At 38.5% G+C, this 26,572-nt stretch overlaps 2 protein-coding genes and 2 long non-coding RNA genes across 4 annotated transcripts in view; 2 read left to right on the top strand and 2 right to left on the bottom strand.

The window, feature by feature from the left end:
- Window positions 1-8,736, top strand: part of LOC135253326 (uncharacterized) — a 29,088-nt gene extending 20,352 nt beyond the window's left edge. The window contains exon 2 of the long non-coding RNA XR_010329585.1: window positions 5,338-8,736. This is a non-coding gene — a long non-coding RNA (uncharacterized LOC135253326). The remainder of the gene's footprint in view (window positions 1-5,337) is intronic.
- Window positions 75-4,166, top strand: LOC135253325 (uncharacterized). Its single transcript, XR_010329584.1, has 2 exons — window positions 75-199; window positions 3,729-4,166. It is a non-coding gene; the product is annotated as an uncharacterized LOC135253325 (long non-coding RNA).
- LOC135253323 (C-C motif chemokine 8-like) lies at window positions 4,248-9,116 on the bottom strand. Its single transcript, XM_064332453.1, has 5 exons — window positions 9,022-9,116; window positions 8,805-8,894; window positions 7,095-7,221; window positions 5,425-5,495; window positions 4,248-5,167 (listed from the first exon to the last, which is right to left on the bottom strand). The coding sequence occupies exons 2-5, from the start codon at window positions 8,875-8,877 to the stop codon at window positions 5,154-5,156; spliced, it is 285 nt and encodes a 94-aa protein (XP_064188523.1). The 5' UTR covers window positions 8,878-8,894; window positions 9,022-9,116; the 3' UTR covers window positions 4,248-5,153.
- A 3,947-nt stretch (window positions 9,117-13,063) lies between these two features.
- LOC135253320 (mucin-2-like) lies at window positions 13,064-16,077 on the bottom strand. Its single transcript, XM_064332447.1, has 4 exons — window positions 15,950-16,077; window positions 15,367-15,478; window positions 14,860-14,934; window positions 13,064-14,614 (listed from the first exon to the last, which is right to left on the bottom strand). Exons 1-4 carry the CDS (start codon window positions 16,020-16,022, stop codon window positions 13,987-13,989), a joined length of 888 nt encoding a protein of 295 aa, XP_064188517.1. The 5' UTR covers window positions 16,023-16,077; the 3' UTR covers window positions 13,064-13,986.
- Window positions 16,078-26,572: the final 10,495 nt, after the last annotated feature.

Here is a 26,572-nt window from a genome sequence, read left to right as displayed (position 1 = left end):
CTGGATCTTCTCCGTCGGACAACAGGAGTGTGACCCTCTCGATATCCGGGGAGTGGAATTGTCTTGCCCAAGAACTGGGGAATCAAACGGGCCATAAATCTAACCCATGCCCGGGCCCTTCTGCGGATTCGGGTGCTCTGACAAAACGGAGATTTGCAGACCTAGTCCGGTTCTTTAGGTCCTCAACTTTATCCATTAGGTAAGAGTTATCTTTTTCAAGTTGTTTGACCCGAGTGGAGTGGACCCATGTTGTCCTCATTTGCTCCTATACACGCTGTTCCAGTTGTGAAACATGTTCTCCCAGTGTAGATAAGGAGCCCTCAATACCATTTAAAGTGCAAAGAATGGGATCCACTTTAGTAAGTCATCATATCCGTTTTAATCTGTTGGATGGCATCAGATAGGGGTTTCATCTGGTCTTGATCCATTGTTTGGCGACTTGGCTTGGAAGTTGGTAAAAGTAGAAATAATCTGTCCTTTTGCCAAACAAAGTTAAACAGCTTTTAAGTAATTTAGAGCCACAAGATTGTTAGATGTGACTTTAGCTCAAGTCAGCTCACTCACTCTGCGGCCATCTTGGGTTGCGGTGATTATTGTATGGACTGCTGCTTTCTTGGCCAGGTCTCTCTTGAAAAAGAGATTTCTAATCTCAATGAGACTAACCTGGTTAAATAAAGGTTAAAGTTACAATCTCGAAGATTTCAGTTTCGTTCTCTTTGGCGGTACCAATGGCGAGAAGCGGCAATTGCAGGTGTGTTTTTGGACCTCACTTCCCATAGATCCAACCGGATCCAACCAGTGTCGCCTGTGTGACATCAGTCAGTTGGCACCTGGGCCACGCCAACTATAACACTTACTATCTACTCAATAAAAAACGGTTGTTATAAAAGTAACGTTATGTAGCCTACATACTCATTCATTGTCTATAGGCTAACTTAAGCTATCTTTACACTGCTGACCCGGGTTAAAATGCTGTAGCAGACCTGGGGTAGAATTAGTGATGATCAATTTCCATAAACGTTCTTTATCCACCTTTTACCCGGTATGAACATCTTTACAGTGCAGAGAAGGATTCGCTGTGGCTCGTGCAATTATGTGTCTCGTGCACAATAAACAGTATTTTCATGAATGATTGTTGTGTGATATTTTTGAAACAACTGCCTTGCAAAATGTTACTCCTGGTCTTTCTGGTTTTGCTGGCTAAACTGTTCGACAATAAAGCTGAACTGGGTGTTAAATTAGCAATCAGAACAAGAAAAATAAAACAAAAACAAAGGAGATTTCATCAAAAAGGGCATCAAGGCTGAAGGAACATATGAGGAAGCGTAATAAAATAATAACAACGCTAATCCATACTGACGTATTATTTTATTTAGTTTTATTTAGACATCTTTACACAGAAATCAGACCTGGCTCTGCTCCACCTATACCCTGGCTTTATTCCGATCATTATAATATATTGATGAACTTGATGGCAATGTAAATGACGGTAACGTTAAGGCCAGTTCAGATCAATGATTCCCAACGAGACGAAACGGTTTTAGAATGTTGCCGAGAAAATTGCAGCGGTGTGAACTGGTTAGTTGCAGAGCGTCTGAAGCCGTTGCCTAGGGTCTCAAAAGACCCACTTCAAATCGCCAAGTGTAGTTTTAGAACGTTTACAATCAGACGTCTTGGAATTTTGCAAGTTGCATTCAGTCTCGTTGCGAATCATTGATCTGAACTGGCCTTTAGTTAGCTACATTGCAACGTTGTCATAAAATTCCCGACCGTGAAAACTGCCTGACTTGTTTACATTTTGGACAGATGTGGCTACAGAGTAAATCCATCATTGTTTCCCTCGCAGCACTTTAGACACAAGCAATATCGGAAAAATCCTAAAAAATCTTCTTAAGGTGAAGAGTGCCTGACCGGCAACCGTACAAATGTGTTAACACAGCGGCAAAATTAGGCTATATCTAGAAATACCTTTGGGGAAAAAACACTGCGGTTGAGGGTCATGGCACTCTTCACTGTAAGAAGAAATTTCAGGATTTTCTCGATATTGCTTGATTTACTCAGGACTCATATTGCTTAGATTTACTCAGGACATGGTCCGGTAGCTAGCGTTAGCTGCTGTGCAAATAGCTATGTAATTTAGTAACGTTAAAATGTTATCAAATGTAATATGAAATCTACATAAACAAATAATGACCTCTTATGTTACACATAAGAGGTTTCGCTGTTATTGTAACGATAGCAGACACTGGGAAAAACAGTACACCGCTCACACACAAGTGAGTTCAGGAGCGAGCCTGTTGCGTTAGCTCCGCCTACCCTCTCTGGCGGACCAACCACTGATGGGTGATGGAAAACGCGTCACTAACTATGCGCCGCTTGTGATTTTTTCCCGGGAATGTCGTCACAGACACCCAGTTCTTTAATCATAAATTATTATTATAATAATAATATAAATTAATATAATAATAGGCTCAATCACCATTGTGTTACCTAATTCTGCGATAGTGACTTAACAGACATTTATTTTAATGAAAATTAAATTGATTATTACTTTAAATAAAAAAAATAATAAAAATCATTAATAACTATGAATTACCCCCATTTTTATTTCATCTTGATTTTGAATTCCCAGTTATGTTTTAACAGGAGGATCACGCTATCACTGCAGCGTCCTCCATCATTGAGAGCAGATGCAACTCATGTTCCCCTCTAGAGGGCGTGCTGCTAGCCCCTTATTTTTACTCACCAATGTGCTGCACTGTCCTCACATTTTCAGAAGTATGTGACAAGAACTGGTCACTGTTCTAGCCTGTTGAGATGGGAAGAGTAGGGCCCTATAGTTTCAGCAATATCATGAATATCATGGGATTCCATAATTGATATGAAATCCAATCTGGAGCATAGGAGTGTCAGTTTGATTTGAAGGGACACACTACATCAGACTGCAAATTACAATGTTTCCAAACGACAAAGTGTAGCGCTAAGCACCATAAACCGGAGAGAATTGTAACCTCTGCCTCCTGGGTGAGTTAGGCTGTAGCAACATGCTGAAATGGCTGCCTGCTGTGATCGCTGCAAAGCCCTCAAAGCTTCCCACAGTACGAGACAACGCCAAGCCAACTCATTTTTACTGTTTTTCAGCTATCATTCCTTGAATTACAGAATGTTCTAGAATATTGTGTGGCGCTCACTCTACCATGCTTGAACTACAGGGTGCAACGATGCATTCATAAGGGGGGGGGGGTTATTTAAGACATGAATATTTAACTACAATGAATAAAGTGAAAACCAAATTTTAGTGTAATGAAATTCAGTCTATGCATTTCCTATTTTAGGAAAATATTTTTAAAAATAAAGCAAAAATAAAATGGGTTTTCCGGGGGCCTATAGGACAATCGTGTCAAGTGGAGCTAGGAATAAGTGTTTTAAGGATTAGGCTACTAGTCTCCTGGCAGCCCAAATTTAACATTTATAAGTAAAGGAAAGCAGAGAAGTTTGATGATGAAACAAACCAGTAAACAAAAGAAAACATGTGCTTCTGCAGAGAGGCAGTGGTATATTCATGAATGTGCTGGTTTGTATGTGCATGTAGGCTATGTGTTTGTGTGTGCCCACAAAGGGTGGGGGGTAGTTGGATTTTGACAGCTCTGATCTTGCTGCAAAGACAGGAAATCATGGTTTTCTAGGTATCTCACACTCAACAAGTGCTTCTGTGAATTCCCCTGCAGCTGAAGACCTGACCACCGAGGCGGTGTCATTGACCACGATCAACATCATTAAGTGGCACTTGTGTGGCTCGGAAAAAGAGGGGACATTATAGATCTATGGGTTAATGCAACCACATGGATAATGACAACAGGAAAATGAAAGATCACTTCTAGTGGAAGATAATTATTAATAATTAGTGAATCACCAGTGAGCCAAATATGACACCCACAGCACGCTTCCCACTATGCTAAGTATTCAAAAAAACGTGCATAGATCAAATATGTGGTTTATGTCTGTAGCTTGTATGCTGTGAAGGGTATAATAAGTCAAAGTGTGGACCCAGGGCCACAAAACAAAACCATTTGGTAGATAATGAATTCAAATGATCAATGTTAACAATGCTTTGTGCTAAAAAGTTTAAGGTAAAATGTATTAAATAAATTATGAAAGAACTTAAACACGTGTTAAACAACCTAATTTTGTTACCTTTTTGTTATCCTTTTTATCAAATTGTTTGCAATATAACACAACAAGCACAATTTGAACATGAGAGGTTTATTCAACATGGCATACACAGCTATTTATGACATAATGTGGCTCGAGGATACACAATTCCTGCAAAAATGAAAAGCATCTAATTAAGAAAAATAAACTGCTTGTTAAAATTCTAGGATTGCAACTATGGTCAGAACAAAAACCAGCATACACAGGGGGACCCCTGGACTGAGGTTCAGAACTACTGACCTAAAGTACCACAAGAAACTTTATATTGGGAGTTTAAGATCTAGACAAAGTGCTTCAGTTGCTGAAACCAAAAGTGATATACTAACAGATCAAACAGCGCATTGAGAAATTATATTTATCTATGTTCAGGATAAAAATGTTGACGAGTAAATAAAAATGACTTGTGAAGAACATGCAGCTGAACGCACACATGGAAGATGCTTAAATATGCAAAAAGAAATCAGCTTCAGTGAGGTGATGCTTACAAAACCTGGCAAGCCTGTTAATCACACAAAGCCTGCACAGGATTTCAGTTGGGCTGTCATTAAGTCTTTAGCTTGCTCCGGTTAAATGTTATGTTTGCAAAGTCCCAACATAAAGCTAGTTCCAAGGATGTGAACAAGAAAGTACTTAGGATCAAAATGGAATCAACAGGCACATTTTGTTGATTGAAAAACTAAAAAACTTGGGTTTTGCTTCACAGATGCTAGTAAAGAAATACAGTAAGCAAATACAGTATAGTGTACTGTATAAGCACATACTGACATACAGCATAATCAGAAAAATCTAAGAAAAACAAATATAGAATTTAGTTTTTTCTTAAACTTAACTAGGCTAATAGTCAGGGCTAAAGTAAGATACAGTAATAATCAGGGAAAAGAAATTGCCTGGAAGAAAACCTTGAATCCATTCCAAAGCCCATTTCCACATTGTCCTCACGATTATTTCTGCAATTCTGAAAAAAAAGGAACCAAAATCACCATATAATTCCCATCGTGCTGACAGGGCACATCACCCAATCTCCCAGGTCCACTAAAATTCTCTCACTGTTCCTGCATCAATTACTCAGTCACAACAAGGAATCTTCAAATGATGAAACAGAATATACATTTTAAAGTATGAAAGGTTATAATAAATAATTAAATACAAACCAACACAAACTTCCAATTTTGCTAAATGGTGTCTATAAAATTTACTGCATTATTATTGTACCTTTTAGTTTCTTTGGTACCCAGCGTGCGTTGGGGTCAGTGCAAACTTTGCCATTGTTCTTTGTCCGAAATCTGGAGAGGTGAAAGCAGATGTCAGACAACTAAATTCAACAGTAATTCTAAATATTTATGCATGTTTAGTAAGTCATTGTTTGCACATTTTTCCAGCATGGGGCACAAATATTTTAGGACACTGTTTTTATGGCATGGTTTTTATAAAAATTATTATTATTAAAGTTATTAATTGACATGACTTTATATTCCTAAATATTCCCCAAGGACTAAAGGGTAAAAACGTTAGGGATTGGATTGGTTGGCAATGGCAAACTCAAAGTTTGGGAGCTTATAATATTAAAATATATGATTATTTAAATATGACATTTACATTACCAGGCACACTTAGTCAAAAGGACTTACAATATCATGGTATATTAATTGTACATGCATCACAGTACAATAACTAACAATGAACTATATGTGTGAATCGGTACAGGGCAGCCAGTAACAAATTAATGAGAAACAAGGTGAAATTCAGTAATTTGCAAGAATAAGCAGTGAATATGTAATGCATAAATATGTAAAAAATGTGTTATACTTTTTTTTATTCACAACTACCATTCCTGCTTTCAATGAAATAGATTTAAGAAAACATTACATTACATTAGAGGGATTTCGCAGACACTCTTATCCAGCAGAATATATGCTGAAGCAATGCAGGTTAAGTACCTTGCTCAAGAGTACAACGGCAGTGACTGACCGGGGAATCTGACCTGTGACAGGTTACAAAACCAACTCCTTACCCATTATACACTGCCTGGCCAAAAAAAAAAGTTGCACACTAATATTTTGTTGGACCGCCTTTAGCTTTGATTACACCACACATTCGTTGTGGCATTGTTTCGACAACCTTATGCAACGTCACAACATTTATTTCCATCCAGAATTGCATAAATTTTTGGCCGAGATCTTGTATTGACGACGGGACAGTCAAACCACTCCGTAAAGTCACATCCCAAAGACTTTCAATGGGGTTAAAGTCAGGACTCTGTGCTGGCCAATTCATGTGAAAATGATTCCTCATGCTCCCAGAACCACTCTTTCACAATTTGAGCCCAATGAATCTTAGCATTGTTGTCCTGGAATATGCCCGTGCCGTCAGGGAAGAAAAAATCCATTGATGGGATAACTGAATCCCAAACTCTACCATCTTTTTTATATTGAAATGTATTTTGAAATGAATTGTATACTACATTAATGATCCTGATAATCAGGATCTGGTAATCTTGAAAAGTCTGAATCTGGATCAGGGTGATCCTATCCTGAATTGCTTTGAAATACCAGGACAAAATGTGGCTGAGTTGTCTGAACCTGGATCACAAAATATGGGATTTCAAAATATGATCGGATCTGATTGAGATAAAAAGTTTTGAACTCCTGGGCCCAGATCATAACACTGCCTCCAGAGGCTTGTACAGTGGGCACTGTCCAAAAAAATCCAAATGGCGACTTTTTTTTGGCCAGGCAGTGTATCACACTGCTGCCTCACTCAAGACCCGGCCCAGTCATCCATTTTTAGCATGATCGTGGGTGTGCCATTTTTGAGGTGCATGAAATATAAAATATAACTGTGGATAAGGACAATTAAGAAGCAAATAAATAATAAGAGCTTACACGATGGCATGCAAACAAGGACCCAAGGCGTTCTGGTGTGTGTAGCTGATAATCTCATCGCGGATTTTTTTCGGAATCATGGAACTCAGTGACTCGCAGCAGATGATGACCTTAGTCGGACGACGATCTGAAAACACATCAGAGAGTCAATATCAGTGGCTTTGAATTGAAAAGTTTTTAAATTCCAGCAAGGGGTCCAGAAAGCCAGTCCCCTGATTCTGTTTTATATACAGTACCAGAAACTATCTTATCTGAAAACCATCTGAACAACACAGAACCATGGGGCGGCTGAAACCGATTAAAGAGTTTAAACATTACAGTCTGTGGTTTGATATTTTAACAGTGTAGTAAGATGCACATTGTATTGCCTGAATATGTCAGATTAAAAGGCCACTCCTCCACATGTACACACACACACACCGTACCCTCACATATTTCCACAAACACATTCAAACTGTCCAGGATATAAGAAGCAGAATATCTGTTTTAAAAAGGAATCCTGTGTTTTACTATTTATAGTCCTGCTGTACATGATTGCTAGGCATGATACTTACAGTTGGTCAGCTATGCAGCAATGCCACACACAAGTGGAATAAGCCTTATTGCAAATCCCCAAAAGCCCTTCCTGTTTAAAAGGTACTGGAAGGATGGATGAACATATAGGCAAAAGATGTTTTGAGCTGAACACATTTCCCTTATCAGTACAAAAGTGGCAATAGGCACTCACCCATCTCCCATCACACTACCCATATTGCCATAAAACCACAGGGCAAGGGCAAAACATGCCCACACTGATAGGAAGAAAAAACTTGACTATTTAGTGAAGCCAGCATTAGGTGTGAGTGTGCATAGTTAATGAAAACCTATGTAATAATTATATGTAATATATATAATCCTAATAGCCAATTTAATATAAAGCATGAATGAATATCCATGGAAAAAAGTATTTCTTAGTTATTTTGGCTTAATAATGTAAGCTTGTTCTGGCTCTCATTATCTACAACTGTTCTTTGGTACAAGAACCTGCACTGATTGTGCAGTGGGATTTTATACCCTCTGAACCCTGTTAAATCTTTTTCAGTGAGTCAACAGTGTTGGCCTGCCTCTCCACATGTGTGAAAATGAAACAACTGAAAAGTCAAATGAAACACTTGAGAGGGACTTGTATATGACCCCCACTTTGTGCTGTGAATTCAGTATCAATATTAATTCCCTCCATTGCAGGAAAGGCTTTCCAAAACCCGGTAGGATTTCTGTTCTAAAAGAAGAGTTGAATGAGATGACACGTCAGCCAGCTGGTGATCGTCACGACAGCCACGATCGGCATGCGCGGAAAGATGCTTGGGAAATTAAATTGAACACTTTGTCTGTGTACTGTAAAGCTGAACAAGGTATGAACTGAATGGACATATGGAAGACGCACTCTTCCAGGCTGACTACAGAAAGCATGTCTTGCATTTACAGGTCCATCGCCCTTACAGTTAGATATAAAAGCACTCCCGTAACGAGTACAATAAAAATCACGAATAATATTCTGTATATGCACAGAATGATATATCGATGTTTTATGTCTCTAAATCAAATATATTCTTGTACGAATGATGCATTTTAAATGCATTTAAATAAATTATTTGAAACTTAACTGCATGTTTGATTCAGGTGATAGAAGGAGTGGTACTTCAATCAATTGAAATAAATATGAATACTCACAGTCGTCTGAGGCCACGCATCCAAAGATGACGAAGAGGGCAGCCAAAACGGCAAGCTTGCGGGAGTCAGACATTTTTTCTTTGATCTCAGCTGGCAGGAAGAGCAGACAAAGTGAGTTGCTCTTGATCAAATGTTTATGATGATTTATATAGGCCTATACGTATGCGCTCATTCAATTGCCAAGAGCTTATGATCAGGGTGGAAATGCGTCACCCACCGTGCCATGACACTGCGTATAACGCCTCCTCCCTTTGGCCCCAGCCCCCCCAACACCTCCACCCATATTCATCTAAAACCTACAATGGATAAATATAGTTGCCTCTGATGTGCCTGTGATAAGGCATCGCACATCGATGACCGCAGTATCGGTTGCACAAAAAAGCATTTTTTTCCATTAATTGCATAGGTTTTTAAGTCAAATGGATGGTGTGGAGGAGAACCTCTTCTTAGGTTCTGTGGGTGAGTCGGCGATGTAAGAATAAAGACTAGAAATTATGATTTCTTCTAATAATCTTTTTATTCTCTTTTAATCAATAATCCTTTTCATGTACGTAGGCCTACGGGAGGTCTCCAGTACCATAAAGACACACAGAGAGCTTCTTCGAATTATGTTTTACATCCTTTTTATACAGCCAGATCTCCTCCTACTATGATGTATCTTCCCTTTAAAATAACCAATCCCAGCTTAGGTCTAACTTATCTTTCACCAGTTAGTTTAACAATAACTATTATATAATCTTCAATTTTAATCAATGACAGATATTTCACTACACACACTTACAGAGGAATGTATATGCATGATTTGAATAACAAGTATTTGTTCTCATAATTAACAATTGTTTAATATTCCAGTTCCAAAGTACATGCACTTTAAATGCATTCAATACATGCTGTAATCCAAATGAAATATTTACTCATATACACACCACCTTGTTCTAACAAACTTTGTTTATATCATTACCGTTGCTGTTATTACTTTGATTTGCATTAATTTATTTTAATAGAATATAATCTATACAATTACTAGATATAGCAAATCAGTTCTTTCTAGGTCAGTATCCTTTCTCTTCTCTTGCAACTCAAAGGTCTTCTGCACAAGACTGTTTCCCAACAGAAGTTACAAAATTCCACTAAGTAAATGTTCATTATTTTTCCTGCTGCAACTGGGGTTCAAAGATTCTCTAGTCAGTATGCATTAGTGTACAAAGAGGCCACTGTCTTTCCTTAGTTACAAATTCTTAGACATAACACAGAATACCTGCTGTTCTTCATTGATCACATCACATACATTTAAATATATTCTTGATCAGTACAGTCTTTAATAAGAAGAAATTTAAAAACATTAAAAGGATGATGGAGAAGCATTATACTTCCACAATGGCCTTATGTAGGTTTCAGTTTACTACCGCCACTCATACACACACGTGCACGCGCACACACGTACGCGCATCGTGGTCTAGCTCAGGGGTGTAAATCCTTGCACATACTGACATGCATCTTACATGCAATAGTGGTGTTATGTGTGGCACATTGAGTCTTTTTTAATTGGGCAGGCTGCTATGGAGATGGGTACTTTGTTGAATTCTTGCTGTTCAAAATGGTCAACAGTTTGTACTGTTACATACTGGACACAATCTGCAAGACACCTGAGATAAGACACTGACACTGTTGCTGGTCTACATTTAGCATCCTGTTCCATGCTGAGAGAAGCCTGAACAGCTTTTCACCACAGAGACTGGCTCTCATTTCCTTTACCAACACACGGCGGTCAGAAGAATTATTTTACATTATTTTTTTATTAGTATGTCCTGTCCGCCTTCTCTGTTCTTTATAGAAAGAAGTACTATTCATTGTAAAAAATAACCCCCTTGCCGCACTTAAATGTTAATTCTGATGTAAAAACAAAAGCCAATAAAATATGCAAATGTGTCACATCTTCATAAATAATATCATGCTGCTTTGAGCATGGGTGGCTGAAAATCACTAGACAAACCCCACACCTTCCTCTTCACCACAGCAGACAGTTTCTGTATCTTTTTCTTGTTTCAGATGTGTGAACCTTGAAATGCAGCTCTTGCACTGAGTTGACTGGTGCCCTGAAAACAGATGACTTGGTTCAAAGATAAATCATTCAGTGCCGTGGCATTGATCCACTGCGAACAAAGGGTGCCTCTTCCAGTGAAATAACATCTAGGCCTACTACTTGTCCTCAGCATTAGATTTTGCTGAGATAACATCTGGGATCTCACGTATATTAAATGACAACAGTTGACAACTTTTTTTCAGGTCATGTGAATTTGCGAATTGATGCCATTTTGTGCTTCAAACATGGAAAAGAATATATTACAATTCTAAAAAATTCTAAAATGAGATACTGAAAGTTTGTAATAAAAAAGATCTAGCGAAATATTTTTTCAGAGCAACTGTCTGAATAATAACATAAAAATAATTTAAATAATAACAGCATAAATAGTCTGAAATAATAACTTTTTCTAATTTTTGAGCCTACACCATACAGTGATGTGATAAAAACAGTAATCCCTCTCAATTCTATGGCTTACATATTTGAACATAATTAACCCTCATCTAGTCCTCACCAAAACCAAGCAGTCGATACATCTAACCTCATGTGATAACACAAACTTTACTTTGCCATTATTTTTGAAACACAAGTAAGGCCTGCTGTGAGTGATAACGACATGAACTATTTCAGGCCTAATGCCGTATCACACAGAATGTAATGTTACAAAATTATCTATGTGTCTTTATAAAGTGGCATATATGTTTACTCTACTAATCTGGAGTGCAGATGGAGCATGGATAAAACTAAACAAATAGCTTGTGCTGTGTGAGGTGACAGAGTTCCAACACTTGCTTTCAGTTTTGTACCTGATGCATATGTATGTACAGGCTTCTGTAATGTTGCTAGGTGCTTGATCAAACCATCTGTTGAAGACTACTGTTTTAGAAGGGTTCTTATAAATGGACTAAACCAAACCCAGCCCTGCTCCACTCATTAGATCAGAAGACGCTGGTTTACTAGCAAACTTAATTGGACGCATTAGCTGTTTAATAATTTAGTTGTTAATGGCTGTATGAAAGACAGACCACATCATTCCATTATAATGAAATATATTTAAACATTTTCTTGCATGCTCATGTAAAATGTTTAATATTCCATTTTTTATTTCGTTTCTGAAGGTTGCTAATTGGGTGCAACGTAGAGCCCGACCAATGCCAGATTTTTGGGTCCGATGCCGATCCCGATTTTGGAGAGTCCTAGCCCACCTATTACCGATGTTTTGACCGATATTTTTATCTTCAAATCAATTTGAAAAACGTATATTGTATTAAAGTTTCTATATTTAAGAACATTTAACTTATAAGCATAATATTTTTATTATATATTCTCAGTAAGTTAAATTAATTATATTTTCTTATTTTATTTCTACTACATGATCTCAAAGAGTAAGACATTATCTAGCGGAGCTAATGAGTGAATCAAGTGTAACGTTAGATGAAATTAAATTGACTGGATGAAATACGTGAAAAAAAACTACAATGCGCTTTCGTGCAGGTTACCCGCGCTAACTGTTGGCTGATTGCCTTCTCCAACAGCAATCCTTCTCTCATTTTATCAGGACAAAGCTAGATAACATGGTTTAAAATGATCCACGTTAGAAGTGTTTTATCGGCGTTTTTACTGTCTGGTTAGCTTGCTACGATGACTCGTGACTAGATGACACAATCGCTTGCAATAACGCGTTGGCTATTGACACAGCATCATATAGTAGCTAACATCATTATCTCAGATTTAAAAAAAAACAAATGTGTGATGCATTCAATCACCATTTTATTTTGCCTGGTTATTTATTTGAGAATACAGCGATGTCCTCTGTAAATGTAGATCCTACGCTGCTTATGTGCTCACTGCCACTTCGTAAAGGCTTGCTAGCCAGCTAGCTTGCTAAAGTGAACCGAATATGTTAGCTAGTTCGCTCGCTTGATAATGAGGATTGATAAACATAGTGGTCGTATAAACGCATTTAATTAAAAACGTTCACTAAATATACATACCTTTATTGCGGCAATCAAATCTGTGCAGACAAGTCTTGCAGTGGAGAATATTGGATGAGGCACGAGTGACAAACGTCTTATTAGAGAAGTAGCGCGTCAGCTGCTGCAGTTCACACTTGTATCAGAGCTCCCTCTACTGGATAATTCTAATAAATAGCAACTACAACGTTCAAACAGACAAGTACAGATAAATCATCGTTTTTTTGTTTATTATACTTATTAAAATATCGGGACACATCGGCGGCATAACTGCCGATCCCGATGTCGTCAAAAAAGTCAAATAATGGCCGTTATATCGGTCGGGCTCTAGTGCAATGTCTAATAATGTGCATGAATTAGACTTAAGCGTCTTCGCTTGATGAGTTTGGTAGTCCATTAAATTGAATCACCACTTTAGCGGACGAATTACCACTTAGGTGGATTTTCACGCTATGGACAGACAGTAGCCTGAACCTCAGCGCACATCCAGAGCTCGTATTTGTAGATAATTAATACTATTGTGACCTATTCAAATGTAATTACTTGAAATCATATACCGAAATATACTACAAATGATGCTATTTTAATAGGCTACACGAAAAATTATTTTTAAAACATCAACATGAGCCTAGGCTACTGCATACTGGGTGACATAGTTTATTTCAGTAGCCTAGTAGTCAATGGGCTACCAAACTCGTCAACCGAAGACACTTAAGTCTATCCAACGCGTCGAATAGTGACGCCAAGCTGCAATACTTGAAGAGTTGGGGTGAGTATGTGTTCTTCTGAAGGTTGCTAATTGGGTGCAATGTCTAATAATGTGCATGAACTGTGAATACAACATGTTTTTTACACAGCAGTTAACAAATTGTCGTTTTAAATAAATTAATTAAATAAACTTGTCTTAAATAAAGTTGACACCTTTAAATACAAATACACTTCAGAATCGATAGAATAAGCCTACAATAAATATTCTAAAACATAAGTACCCCTGAGTATCATAACTAAACAATTTAAATGAAGTGAAAAAATTTGAAAATCTAGTTGTCCATAAGGATTCTACACCAAGCATTCTCAATAGAACTCAGGTCAGCCCTTACTGTTGTTTGCTTTCTAAATAGAACTATTAGTAGTCAATTATGTGGCTGGCGCGTGTGAGTTCATTGGTTGGTCTTGTTACTTCAGCTGTTTGGCTAGAGCGTGTCAGTTCATTGGTTGGGCTTGGTTCTTCAGCAGTTTGGCTGGAGGGTGTCCGTTCATTGGTTGAGCTTGTTACTTCAGCAGTTTGGCTGGAGCGCGTCCATTTATTGGTTGAGCTTGTTACATCATCTGTTTGGCTGGAGCGTGTGAATTCATTGGTTGGGCTTGTTACTTCAGCAGTTTGGCTGGAAGGTGTCCGTTCATTGGTTGGGCTTGTTACTTCAGCAACTTGGCTGGAGCGTGTCCATTCATTGGTTGGGCTTGTTACTTCAGCAGTTTGGCTGGAATGTGTCCGTTCATTGGTTGGGATAGTTACTTCAGCAGTTTGGCTGGAGGGTGTCCGTTCATTGGTTAGGCTTGTTACTGCAGCAACTTGGCTGGAGCGTGTCCATTCATTGGTTGGGCTTGTTGCTTCAGCAGTTTGGCCTTTCAGTATATTTATTGTGCCAGCGAATGATTTGCTAGGTGCTTTTTGCTCTCTGGTTGAGACAGTAGTTCCTGTGGAGTACTGTGGAACAGATGATGTTGGGGATATCTGGTTTCTGCGGGATCTCCTGAGAGAGAGAGAAAGAGAGAGAGAGATCATAATTGTGAGTGAGCATAATATGCTCTATCACCAGGTTTCCAAGGTTGACCTATTTTTTCTTGTTCTCTGTTAGTCTACTATCATTTTCATCAGCTTGAAGGCACAACCTAACTAAACATGGAGATGGGCTGCACATATTCTTCTTTTGGACTCAACTAAGACCAGTGACACTGGAAACTGTGGAGCTGTTTTCATACAGTTTCAGTGACTTACTCAAATTGACGAATCTTCCGAAGAACCCAGGCTTGTTTCACATGGATGCAGACCTCACCTCTCTCTGTTTCAAAGCTGTCAATACAAAGGGAAGACTTACAAGTTGATATTTTCAGCAACAGTATCCACTGTATATAAAACTAAATATGGCATAAAAAAATGTATTTGAAAAAAACTTTGAGGGAATTTTATTTGTTGGAAAATTTTGCCTTGATTGTGAAAATGTGTTATATTTTCTGTTTACTTAGCAGGGTCCAGAGAGACGAAAGTACAAGATCTAATAAAAGCAGAACATGCATATAATTTCTGTTTCTACACCAGGATTCATAAGCAATTGTAGCCATGCACCTTGCATAGTGAACCTGAATTTCCTCAATTTAATGATTTAATGCCCCCAACCCAGCCCCCCCCGCCCCCCCCCCCACATATTTGTTATAATCCCACTTTCATAATCGCTAAACCACAGCTGCTGCCACTGAGCGACAAGTGAAATTGTACAGTTCTTACATGACAGCTCTGACACACGGGGGGTCCCATTTCTGTATTCTGTAGCCAGTGATGGAGCCACTGATCTCCATCCTAGATACCTCCGTGCAGCAGGTCTGAAACTTCTGTGCATCTGCAGAGGGTGAAATCCATAAGACTACTGTATATCAAGAGTATACATTGGTACAAAGAGTATATTCCGTGAAAAAAATATTAGTTTTTACCCCTCAGCCATTTCATGTGTTACAGCTGTGGCATAAAATTACCTATAACAATCTGAAAGGAAAGTATCACGCTTCGATCACAGCTTAAACTCAAACCATGAAATGCACTGTCACATATCATATCATATATAGACCATATCACATATATAAATGGTCAGCACATTCATGGATGTATGGATATCCAAGTTTGTTATCTTATTCAAACTGCAATTGAATATAGTTATATAAAGATAAACAGCATAGTCATTGAAACAGATTGTTACAGATTGTTTGTGAAACCAAAAAATTTAACAAAGTCAAGTAGGCAAGCTGTAGTTTTGGGAGAAAAATGCACTGATAATGTTGAATTAAAATTCCATTGCAATTCTCATTTACTGTACCTGTCCCGGCCACAATAAACGTTGCAATGACTCCAATTATTGCAATTCCGCTTAGTTTCTGGTGGTTCTGCATGTTGCCTGGTAGAATCTTTCCTTGATTTTTGGGGATTTGTGTCTGGCTGTCGACTACAGTAAGTACTACTGTGAGTGGTCAGACAACCTTTATAGCACAAAATACAGAACTAACTGGAGATGTAAATGATCCATTTCCGTCTTTCCCTTTTTGTGAATGAATCACCGTCTTTTCTGCGAAGTCAACAAGTTGGGATTTAGAGGAAATTAACTGTTAGGATGTGTGGTCATTTCATATTGTTAAAAGGAGAAACCAGTCCAGTTGGTCTGTGCATTAGCTTTTTTAAGCTAAGATACTGTTTTGGTCAATGCTGTGATCTGATCATCCAGTCAATAATCTAATGCAGTGACTTTCTCCAGAGAGACATAGCTGTCACCTTGGGGTGTCACCTTTCCTGACTGGGCCAACGTAATGAGGTTATTCTTAATAATCAAGAACTTTGCTCATTGTATGGAATGCTTATAATTAAAAGCTTGTTCTGGTAGCCAAAAAAGCATGTTTAAGGTGTCAACAACAAGGCTGGCGTTTATATTTTATAGTTTATGAAAACACAATCCTTATTTAATGACACAAGTTGTGATTTACAAGTACAGTAAACAAAGCAATACTTCACACTATAAGTAACAAACATACACAGCAACAGACGTCTAGGTTTACAAATTAACTATTAAAGAAAATAGTTAGCCTATATTGTAATATAGAGAAAGCTACATTCAAACCAACGTAAGGAGTATGTATTCTTAAAATTCATTAAGTGAAATGAATATAACTTGAGCTAAACATGTGACATGGGCCTGTACTGAGTCAGCTGTGTCTGAAAATCAATTCTCTGGAACTTCATTGAAAGCAAGAGTTAAGGACCGGACATTAATTGAGTCCAGGCCATCGTGACTATACACAAGAGGAGTTTCCAGCCGTTTGTGGTCATGCCATGTGCTGTGCTTATGAAAAGAGGAAGGAACTCAGTTTAATCGGAAACCAGTCACATTGCACAACGACAGCAAAAATGGGTGACTAGGGTATGGTTGGGACTGGGTGGTTGGGAACACATATAGATTGGGGAGGAGTAGATTAGCAATGGGGGTTTCCAGGATTTCATTATTTAAAAATCTGTGTAACCCAAACCCAGATGAGACAGAGGTCACCATAAACTCCTTGTCCATAAATAAAATTTATCACTGTATTCCATGTCAAACATCAGTGCTTCATGTAAAAAGATTCTTTTAATTTCCTTCATTTATTGGGATGGCAGGTATGCCATCTGCCAAGTTATGCCTGGGCAGGCACGCTCCATACCTATACAGCACCGAGAGTTTGGCGTTTCAGGGTTTAAAATTTGTCAAACAAATAAACAAATTTTAAAAGCTCAATTGCAAAGCAATGCTAGTGCTACCCAATGTTTCTTAAATTATTTCATGTACAGTAACTTGGCCTGGTTTTGTGATCTTACCATCTGAAAAGAATGTGGTTTAATTTGTGAGCTAAAATAACTTGTAACTTGGCCTCATTTTGATATCAATACTTCATATCACTGCTTATTCACAATTTTGAAGTGCCTTTTTGAAATCCCCCAGTGGATATTTTGTAGAAGCCCTGCTATATGTGTATTGATTCCTATTTTCATATATTAAAAATGTAAAAATATTTTTATATATTTCTGATTGTTCTTCCCCACACTGGACATCTCTGGTTTATCAAAGGTGGTGGTAGCATTTACGCTACTCACTTCTGTAACCCAAGGGTACACTACCATTTGTGTACAAAGATACTGTTTTATCTGTTTAGTAAAATGGCCTGCTTGATGTTGTCCTGTTTTCCGTTATGAACCAAAAATAAGGGGTGGAAAATATGAGTTCACAGCCACAGAACTTCCCTTTTCATTCTCAAACCATTCTGACAGCAACCCACTGACCAGGCTGAATATAATGTAGGGATGACTGTTCAAACACTGCCGACTGAAACAAATTCACTGTTGGAATAAACTGATTTGCTAGTGTGCTCTGAAATTAAGAAAAGTGGAAATAGAATTAAGTCTGCGGTGGCGTGTGCTCGATCGCCGTGCTTTTAGAGCTGAGAGCTAGGGCAGCAGACTGAGGCTTCCACTCCAACAAGAGGCTGCAATTAGACAATTAGAACCTGAGGTGAAATTAAGACCAGAGACCCACTGATTCTCACTAGAGTGGATATGACACTGTTTGACCAATTCTGTGCTGGTGTGTGCATAGTCCTGCAGCTTGTGACACCTTTCTATGAGGACCAAATCAAAAGCCTGAGTCTCAAATGGTTGAGTGATGCAAAGATTTTAACTGGAAGTGAGGCAGCAGCAAACTGTCTGTAAGCATATTTTTGTGGGCTGGGCTTGCAACCCACTGGATTTGCATTCTGAGAAAAATATGTTTAGGGTAAATGTTAAGTGGTAATTTTGGGGGAGTTCACACCTTCTACATCCTTCAGAATGATGCATAATCAGAATTATTTCTGTAAGTTGCCGACAGATTCAACGTACAGAAAAAATGACAAACTTGACCCCACACAGGGATGCCTACATTAGCTATGCTAACTGGTGTAGCCACTGGAAAGGGGAACTGTGCCCAGTTTTCTCTGACTGTCCCAGCCCAGACAGGTCTTCCTGTACTTCTGAATCAGGTGGTTTTATTTTGCTGTACAGTAGTTTTCATCACTGAAACCGCTATTCATTGTGAAACTGCTTCTGTTAGACCGGCAGTTAAACTTAAAATGGGAGTTTTCGTTCCTTTTTGGTCCAGACACGACTGAGTGTGTTCCATTTCTCTTGATGTGTGCCCATTTTTCTGCCTCTCTCTCTAGCTTTCAGTACAGTATATATACAGCAACTATTATGTAATTCTGTACACTTGGAGGAAAATATTCCTCAGGATAGAACAGAAAAGACTGAATTACAAAAGACAAATTCCAGATAAACTGAAGAAGAATAAATAACATATGCTAATATTAAATTACATATAAATAACATGGGGTTCATGTAAACATTTTGAGCAATAGATATTGCACATACATGATTAAATTACATTTTACAAGTAAAAATGAATATTACAGAAAAACAAAGGGAACATTCATATGAGATGGAGAAATGAGTCTTCTCGGAATTATGGAGTTTCATTTTGTTCATCCTTCATTGGAAATTAGAATACATTAAAATTTGTTCAAGAAGATGGATACTGCAATCCCAATAGAAGATGGCTGCTGCAATCCCAATAATAAAAAAAACAGTATTTTGTTATTGATTTAGCACTATTTTTGGAATGGACAGACATTGCACTCACTTACCAAGCATGCACCACCAATCCCCCAGGTCCAATGCAATTTCTCATGGGTGTCCTCAGATGTGTTTCCCAATAGACGTTTCCTCCTACACATCACATCAGTCACTGGGCGACTTCCCCAGGAAACCATGACCTTGATGGTGTCACTCACCACTCTCCTCTATACTGACCCTTACAGTGATGTTCTCCACTTTTGTACGTCACCTTGGATAAGAGCATCCGATAAATAATCACAGTGTAATTTGATGTAATGTACTCCTACATCAGGGGACAGCTGCCTCAGTGCCCTGCAGGTTGTAGATTTCATTTCATTATGAAAATTATTTACACCTGGTTCCCAGGGCAAGGTGAATTTCTAATAAATGCCGTCCGAGAAATGAGTGAAGGAGTTTGCAAGCCAATTCAAAGGGCCTCAGGCAGTCTGACAATCAAGTTATGCATTACCACCCCACTTTCCTGGGGCTGGCACTGTGCAAACTCTAGAGAACACTAAATTTGAAAAACCTTGCGTGTCATTTTAAGAGAAATTATATAAACTATAAAATAAGGATCACAATACAGCATAATCATCATTCTTAAGAAACTACACTCACTTTTGGAACTTTGATAAACTTTTTTACAAGTAATAATGAAGATTTTGTAGTAAGATATCCTTGCTCTAAAAAAATAAAGGGGAAACTCATAGGGTTATTTGAAAATATAAAATAATTATGCTTAGGCATATCTATGATGCATTGGAAATCTCAGTCTTTGTGCACTATAGCCAAATTTGTGCACCATTTACCTGTATTTGTTATTCCAAAAGGTGTTCGGGACATTTCTGGGCATGGTGCTCTGAACCTGTTGTTTGGGATCAGATTCCAGAAGTGCTTATTGCTTGTTAGCTGCTGCAATGGCAGATGCTAAGAAGCCTAGATACAGCAAAGTAAGAAGACAAGCCGACAGGGCTCCTTCAACAACTAGAGTCAACCTTGGAACCTTGGAATTCTCTTTGGTGGTGTTAGCTGAAGTTATCCAAGGGGAGGAAAAGCGATGCTGAGTTGGCCTGTTTTCTGTTGCACCTGTGAGTAATGTTTTAGCTACTTAGCATATGCAGCTAGATGCCCAAGGTTGGGTAGCTTTTGCATCAAATTCTGTTCTTCTATCAAGATGTCTTCCCCCCCAAGAGAACGTCTGTTAATGTTTATAGTTGCAACTTAGCTAGCTCTGTAATTCACCTGCATTAATTTAAATCAGTGGAAGTAAATTCAATACAGCATGCATGCTATCTAGCTGGCGGGTGTGGGCGCAAGGAATTGTGTGTTATGCATTCAAATGACAAAGCGCTTCTCGTCACATTAATACTGCTAATTAAATCAACCGGCAGTACACTTCATCAGAGAAACTAACTAAAACATTTTTATTTATTTTTCTTAACTTTTGATTGGGTGGGCAAGACCGCCGGCTGTGTCTCTGACCATCTCACCTCTTTGCTTGACATTTTGCTTGTAGTGCTCAAGTGTGTGTCCTCAACGGAGGTGTGGGTGGTATTGAGGACTAAGGAGGTGTGAGTAGCGTTTACAAACGCAGAGTCTACAAGGGCCACAAAATCCTACACGGTATACCTTTAATGTTATCATTTGCAGACAAAAAATAAAAGCATATAAAATTGGCAGCCTGCTGAAATGCTGTTATGAAAATTTGAGAAATAGTAATGCTAGAAATAGATCGAAATAGAAATAGAATGCTAAATAACAAAAGCTGTGTTTGGTGGTTATCAGAACACCCTAGATTCTTAAAAAAATCTAGTCAATCAATAAATGTGAGTAATTGTTAGGCAGTCATGTGACCTTTTGAACTTTCCATGTGCTACAAAAAGTGACTAAATTCTATGGTATACTGTGGCTTTGACAAAACTGGAAAGTTAAGAAAGAGATGACCAACATGTTCAGGGAATGTTCTCCTGCCTCTGTTAAAAACATAACATAAAATGGTCAACTAAACTCCTTTGTTTTTGCCTTTTGCGTCATCGCCCAAACTTGACCTTTGACTTTGGCATTGTTTACCACAAATAAGGGCTATACAATTAAATATTAAAATAAGGTTCCTTTAATCCATTTACTGACTTCTGGTTTGGACAGATGGCCAAATGACTATGACTCAGCCAAAATAGTGGCTAAAAAGGTGGAAAAAATAGTAAGTCACTTAATAGGATGCTGGGCCCCCAGTACCACCAGCCCTCTGGATAGGGGCATTATCATTCTGAAAACAAACCTTCCAAAAAGAAGAATATGCTTCAATATGAGATGAAGGTGATCACTCTGAATACTGTACCACTGTACTTGCTAAAATGCATTACCAAGTACACTGCAGTGGCCTTTGCACTGCAACCTGACCATGGCATCCTGCTCTGTAGAGTTCTCCATATACTGATCTTGTTGTGAACCTGCTAGCAGATTGAAATTTGCAGTCAATTGTTTTTGTGTGGCTCAGTCTTACTCCTGTTCAGTCTGACTCCTCAAATGAAAGCTTGGACGTCATGATCCAGGAGTGCGTGCTTCTAACCACAGTTTCTGTTTGTTGTTCATGTCTTTCCCACAATATGTTAAGCATTTCTCTGTTCATTGTCACATTCTTTGTTCCATTCAATTATTAACGGTGCAGTATGTTTGTACAGTAAGTTTGTTATAGAACATATTTTTCATATTTCCTTCACATCCTGACAGATGTTTACATTAAAATGTAAAAAAAAAAAAAAAAAATCAGGTCACTCTTACTGCCACAGGCTCTGAAATCAGCCACTCCAAATTTCACTGCTCCTGAATCTGAAAGAGCTCTCTGCTATGCCTGCCTGTCAATCATGTTGCTGCACGTTCACAATGCTGCCAGCAGTGCCAGAGCACTGAGAGCAGGCAGGGCAGGGGGCACACAGATTAGAACAGAGCAGCACTAGCTAGACTACAATTATTGCAGAGATACTGTTAAAAGCAGACATCCCAAACCATGCAAACCCTATTCGGACGGGACTAGTATTACCTGGGGACCTCAAGTAATTTGTAATAATTGCGGAGGTCATCTGTGATCTTAATCCCGTGCGAATCTGCCATGTCCGTGTAAAGTAAAAATTCCACCGCAAATTACCTACCATATTTCGGGGTCATGTGATAATATTAGTCCCGTGCGAATCGGCATCTCGTTGTCGTATTTTACTGTTATGCAGAGCAGAGCCTTGACATTTTCAATCATATCCGGGGGGATAATGTCAGTAAATTCATAGACATATATACATAGACGCCGCATTGGCCTTTGGATCGTACGTCAACGTCGCCGCCACATTGGACCAGGCAAGACTGGCCTGAAAACAAATAGTCTACAAGTAAACGGGGGAACTGCGGTTTTTCTGGATAAAAAGCACTATAATGTTTACATTACTCAACCGATTTCAATGAGTCGTTTTTATATTCAAGGGTTTATAATCTACGTGGAGTACAAAAAAAAAAGTTTTATCTCCAGTTACTTAGAATCTCGATAGTTAGGCTATAATCGCTGCTAGATGCTCAAGAGAGGAGTATGCATCAACGTTAGGTTTACATGAACTGAATTACTTACGTGGTGGAAAATAATTCATTGCCACAGTTAATTTTAACCTGGCAAGGTGGCTAGAAAGTAATAAATGCAAATAACCTTGATTGTAAGGCTAGCTTTGCTTGTTACCTACCTACACACTCCTCTCTTGAACTTCTAGCAACGATTATAGCCTAACTATCGAGATTCAAAGTAACTGGAGATAAAACTTTTTTTGTACTCCACGTAGATCATAAACCCTTGAATATAAAAACGACTCATTGAAATCCGTCGGATCAATTGTAAACGTTATAGTGTGAAAAACCGCAGCTCTCCCGTTTACTTCTATTTGTTTTCAGGCTAGTCATGCCTGGTCCAATATGACGGCGACGTTGTTGTATCCAACGTCAGATTGGATACAATCTGGGGGGGGGGGGGTAATTTCTAAATCACATGTGATCCCCAGGTAATACTAGTCCCGTGCGAATAGGGCTTAAGACATTAGACGTGGCTAAATCCCAGATCTGGCTCTTGCAAACTGCCACCAAAATCATCCCCAGATTTAATTGGCTAAAAAAAATATGTTCTCTCCCTCTCCACCTTCGCTAATGTGTGGTGAGCTTTCTGGAACAAAATGGCTGCCGTGCATCACTGAGGTGGGTGCTGCACATATGGTGGGTTCCCCCTCACTGTAAAGCATGTTGAGTATTCGGAAAGGTGCTATATAAATGTAAGGATATATATATATATATATCACAGTTTCCGCCAGTGTATTACAAGTCCGGTGACCCTCCGGTGCCTAAGTTGACATGGGCCGGGCCTAAGCATCGGGGTATTAAAAAAAAAAAAAAAAAAGTATTTTAAAGATGTTTTTTAAACTACCGTTACATTGGGGCGGCTCGGTTGGAAAGCTCACCAGCGACATCTGTTTATTAAAACGTGAACACACTATAGAAAAACAGCAGGTGTGAGATCAGTGTTCTTTACCCTCATTGTGCGTAGAGTGATGTTCAACACTTGAAGCTTCCAACTATCACAAGCTAACATTACCTAGCAAGCCACCATTTCTTATTTAGTAAGCTAACTAACCTTGTTACAAACTTCCGCGTTAGCACTTTATCTCGTTGGTAAGTAGGCATACATTCTTTTTATATTCACTTAAGCAGTGTGTAGGTAACGTTAAACCAACTAGCATGCATGTAACGTTTGATACATGACTTATTAATCGCCATCGAAATAACGACTTCACTTGTTTATTAATAACGTTAGCTTGATGACACTGATGTGCACGACAACGTTTCGCTGTTTCCGTCGCAGCACTTTCGACACAAGCAATATTGGAAGCGCTATCGTAAAATTTCTTCTTACCGAGTGCCTGACCCACAACTGTAGTAGCTTAATGTGTTAACACTAAATTTTACGACAACGCTAGCTAACCTTTTGAAAGTCACGTTAAACAAGTAGAAATTAACGGCATCAGCGGTGATTAACAAATCTACCAAGTATTTTAATAATGGATTTGCAGGCGTGGATTTCAAATTATTTGTATTTTCTTGTAGACCATTAAGAGCAATGGAGAAGAGCTAACGTCCTAATTGTCAAATTGTCTGTACGCACCGCTTACAGCAAAGTGCTGGTTATTTTTGGCTGGACCGCAATAGCGGGGCAGTCCTCAAAACCATATACATATAAGTTTCGACCTGGTCTTGTTTTTAAAGTGAAAGAAAACCACTGGGTGCCCTAGTGACGGGTGCTGAGCTGAAAAATGAGCAGGCAGAAAATCCCTTAAACTGATTAACGTTATTATTGGTGTCAACTTGTTTTTAATTATTGTACTTGATTAGAAATGATATTACTAAATGTGATAGAAACAGTTCTCCTCAATTAGTTTAGACGAGAAAAACATTCTATTTTTGTCACAAAATTGTGCACAGTTCAATCAACATTAGTATATTAAAAACTGGATACACGTACACACTCCGAAAATGTTCATGGCAAGATTTTGTCATTTGAACGAGCACAGGTTAGATTGCGTTTTTGAGTTTATAATTTATTTTGAATTTATTTGATATTCACAGCATGGCGTGACGAAGGAAACTGTGTTTATCTACAATTGAATTATTCAGATCGTGGGCAGACTTGTTAATCAAGGAAAATGATTGAAAGTCAAGACTAATAATCAGGGGAAGTTTTCTGCCGCCTCGATTTTCAGCTCAGCAGCCACCACTGTGCCTTAAGTTAAACTATCAGTACTAGTCAGTTAAATAATGTGTGTAATAGAACACACCTGGCCACACCATATTGCCACTATAAAAACTCTCTCTCTTTACCAAAATATAACATAAGCTGTGTTTTCCATTTGATTTGTCAGTTGTTGTGCATATTGTGTTTTTGTTTTGTTTGATCAACTTTATTGTATAGTGGATGCAATACAATTTTGGACCCGGCTCTGCACTCTCTTGACTTCAAAAAAAAAAAAATTTTAAGTTCCCAGAACTGATGACATTAGCAGTAAGATTACATTAATTGTAGGGTGAGTTTTTCCCTATATCCTCATTCTAAAATCTACTGTAAATCCACATTTTAAAGCTGATATTTAAAAAATTTTCATCGTGGGGGAGCATGCCCCCAGACCCCACTAGGGGGTTTGCATCTTTGTCACCCTTTTCACCCCTGATGAGTTTGCAGGTCTGTTCACGATAAGAAGAAATTTCAGGATTTTTTTGATAGGCTATTGCTTGTGTTGAAAGTGCTGCGGCGGAAACAACAATAGATTTACTCAGGAGCCACATCTTTACAAAATGTAAACAAGTCAGGCAGTTTTCACGGCCGGGAAAAATTTTATGACAACGTGGTCATTTAGCTAACTTACTTTTTTTTAAAAAAATGTGTGTTGAATAAATGACTTATTTATAACAACATTCACATTACGTAGTCATATTTTCAAATCTCCAGTCAGCTTTTCGCATTGACTTAATGTAGTGCCCTATGGAATCTGTGTTATAGCTTTTTTTAATTCTCAATTCTGCGATTCCATCTGTGATTCTGTTATCACAGAAACTATAGGGCCCTACCTTAATGCTGCCATCAGTCTGTCGCTGGCCCGCACCGAGCCCCCGTCAAAAAAGACACTTGGCGCCGGGCCATCAGCCCCCGTCAAAAGATACTTGCCACCGGACCTAACAACTTTTCTGGGGGAAACCCTGAATATATATATATATATAAATATATAAAGTAGTTGCTACGTGTGATTAGTGCAAAACAGCAGTTGCTATTCATCTCAGTAGTCTAATGAAACTCCAGTGCTAGCTTGTCATCTTAAAACTATAATTACACTGAATTTGATACGAAGACATGCAGGTCATGAATACCAAGACATTTTTCAAATAAATTCTGATGAAGCCCATTAGCTAGCAGCCGTGGAAGCAGCCGAGGAGACTGTGTGACTGGTGATAAGCTGGCTAAGAAGTTAGCTTCCAAACGATGCAAAACTCTGGTGCTGCAATCTCACATTTAAAAGCTTCAGAACTACATATTTACTCTGAATTTGGCATTAAGGCATACAGATTATGAAAGCCAAGATATTGTTCTGCTAAAGTAAGATGACATAAACACCGATTTGTATGAAATTGGCCATATCGATTTTAATTATGATACAACGGGTCATGGGACTCATGGCTGTCTCTCCAGTACTCAGATGTAAGA

The sequence above is a fragment of the Anguilla rostrata genome, chromosome 4, assembly GCF_018555375.3.
Source record: "Anguilla rostrata isolate EN2019 chromosome 4, ASM1855537v3, whole genome shotgun sequence".
NCBI classification, from domain to species: Eukaryota; Metazoa; Chordata; class Actinopteri; order Anguilliformes; family Anguillidae; genus Anguilla; species Anguilla rostrata.
The sequence above is the reverse complement of the archived record's forward strand: the minus strand, read 5'-3'. Positions and strand labels throughout refer to the sequence as shown.

Excerpts from the sequence above, each read along its gene's own strand:
- LOC135253320 (XM_064332447.1), bottom strand. The coding sequence starts at position 16,022 with ATGCAGAACCACCAGAAACTAAGCGGAATTGCAATAATTGGAGTCATT. Across the intron at positions 15,479-15,949 it reads GTTTATTGTGGCCGGGACAG|ATGCACAGAAGTTTCAGACC; the intron begins GTACAGTAAATG and ends CACCCTCTGCAG. Across the intron at positions 14,935-15,366 it reads CCGTGTGTCAGAGCTGTCAT|CTTTGAAACAGAGAGAGGTG; the intron begins GTAAGAACTGTA and ends TTGTATTGACAG.
- LOC135253323 (XM_064332453.1), bottom strand. The coding sequence starts at position 8,877 with ATGTCTGACTCCCGCAAGCTTGCCGTTTTGGCTGCCCTCTTCGTCATC. Across the intron at positions 7,222-8,804 it reads ATGCGTGGCCTCAGACGACT|ATCGTCGTCCGACTAAGGTC; the intron begins GTGAGTATTCAT and ends ATGTGTTTTCAG. Across the intron at positions 5,496-7,094 it reads CCTTGTTTGCATGCCATCGT|ATTTCGGACAAAGAACAATG; the intron begins GTAAGCTCTTAT and ends TCACCTCTCCAG.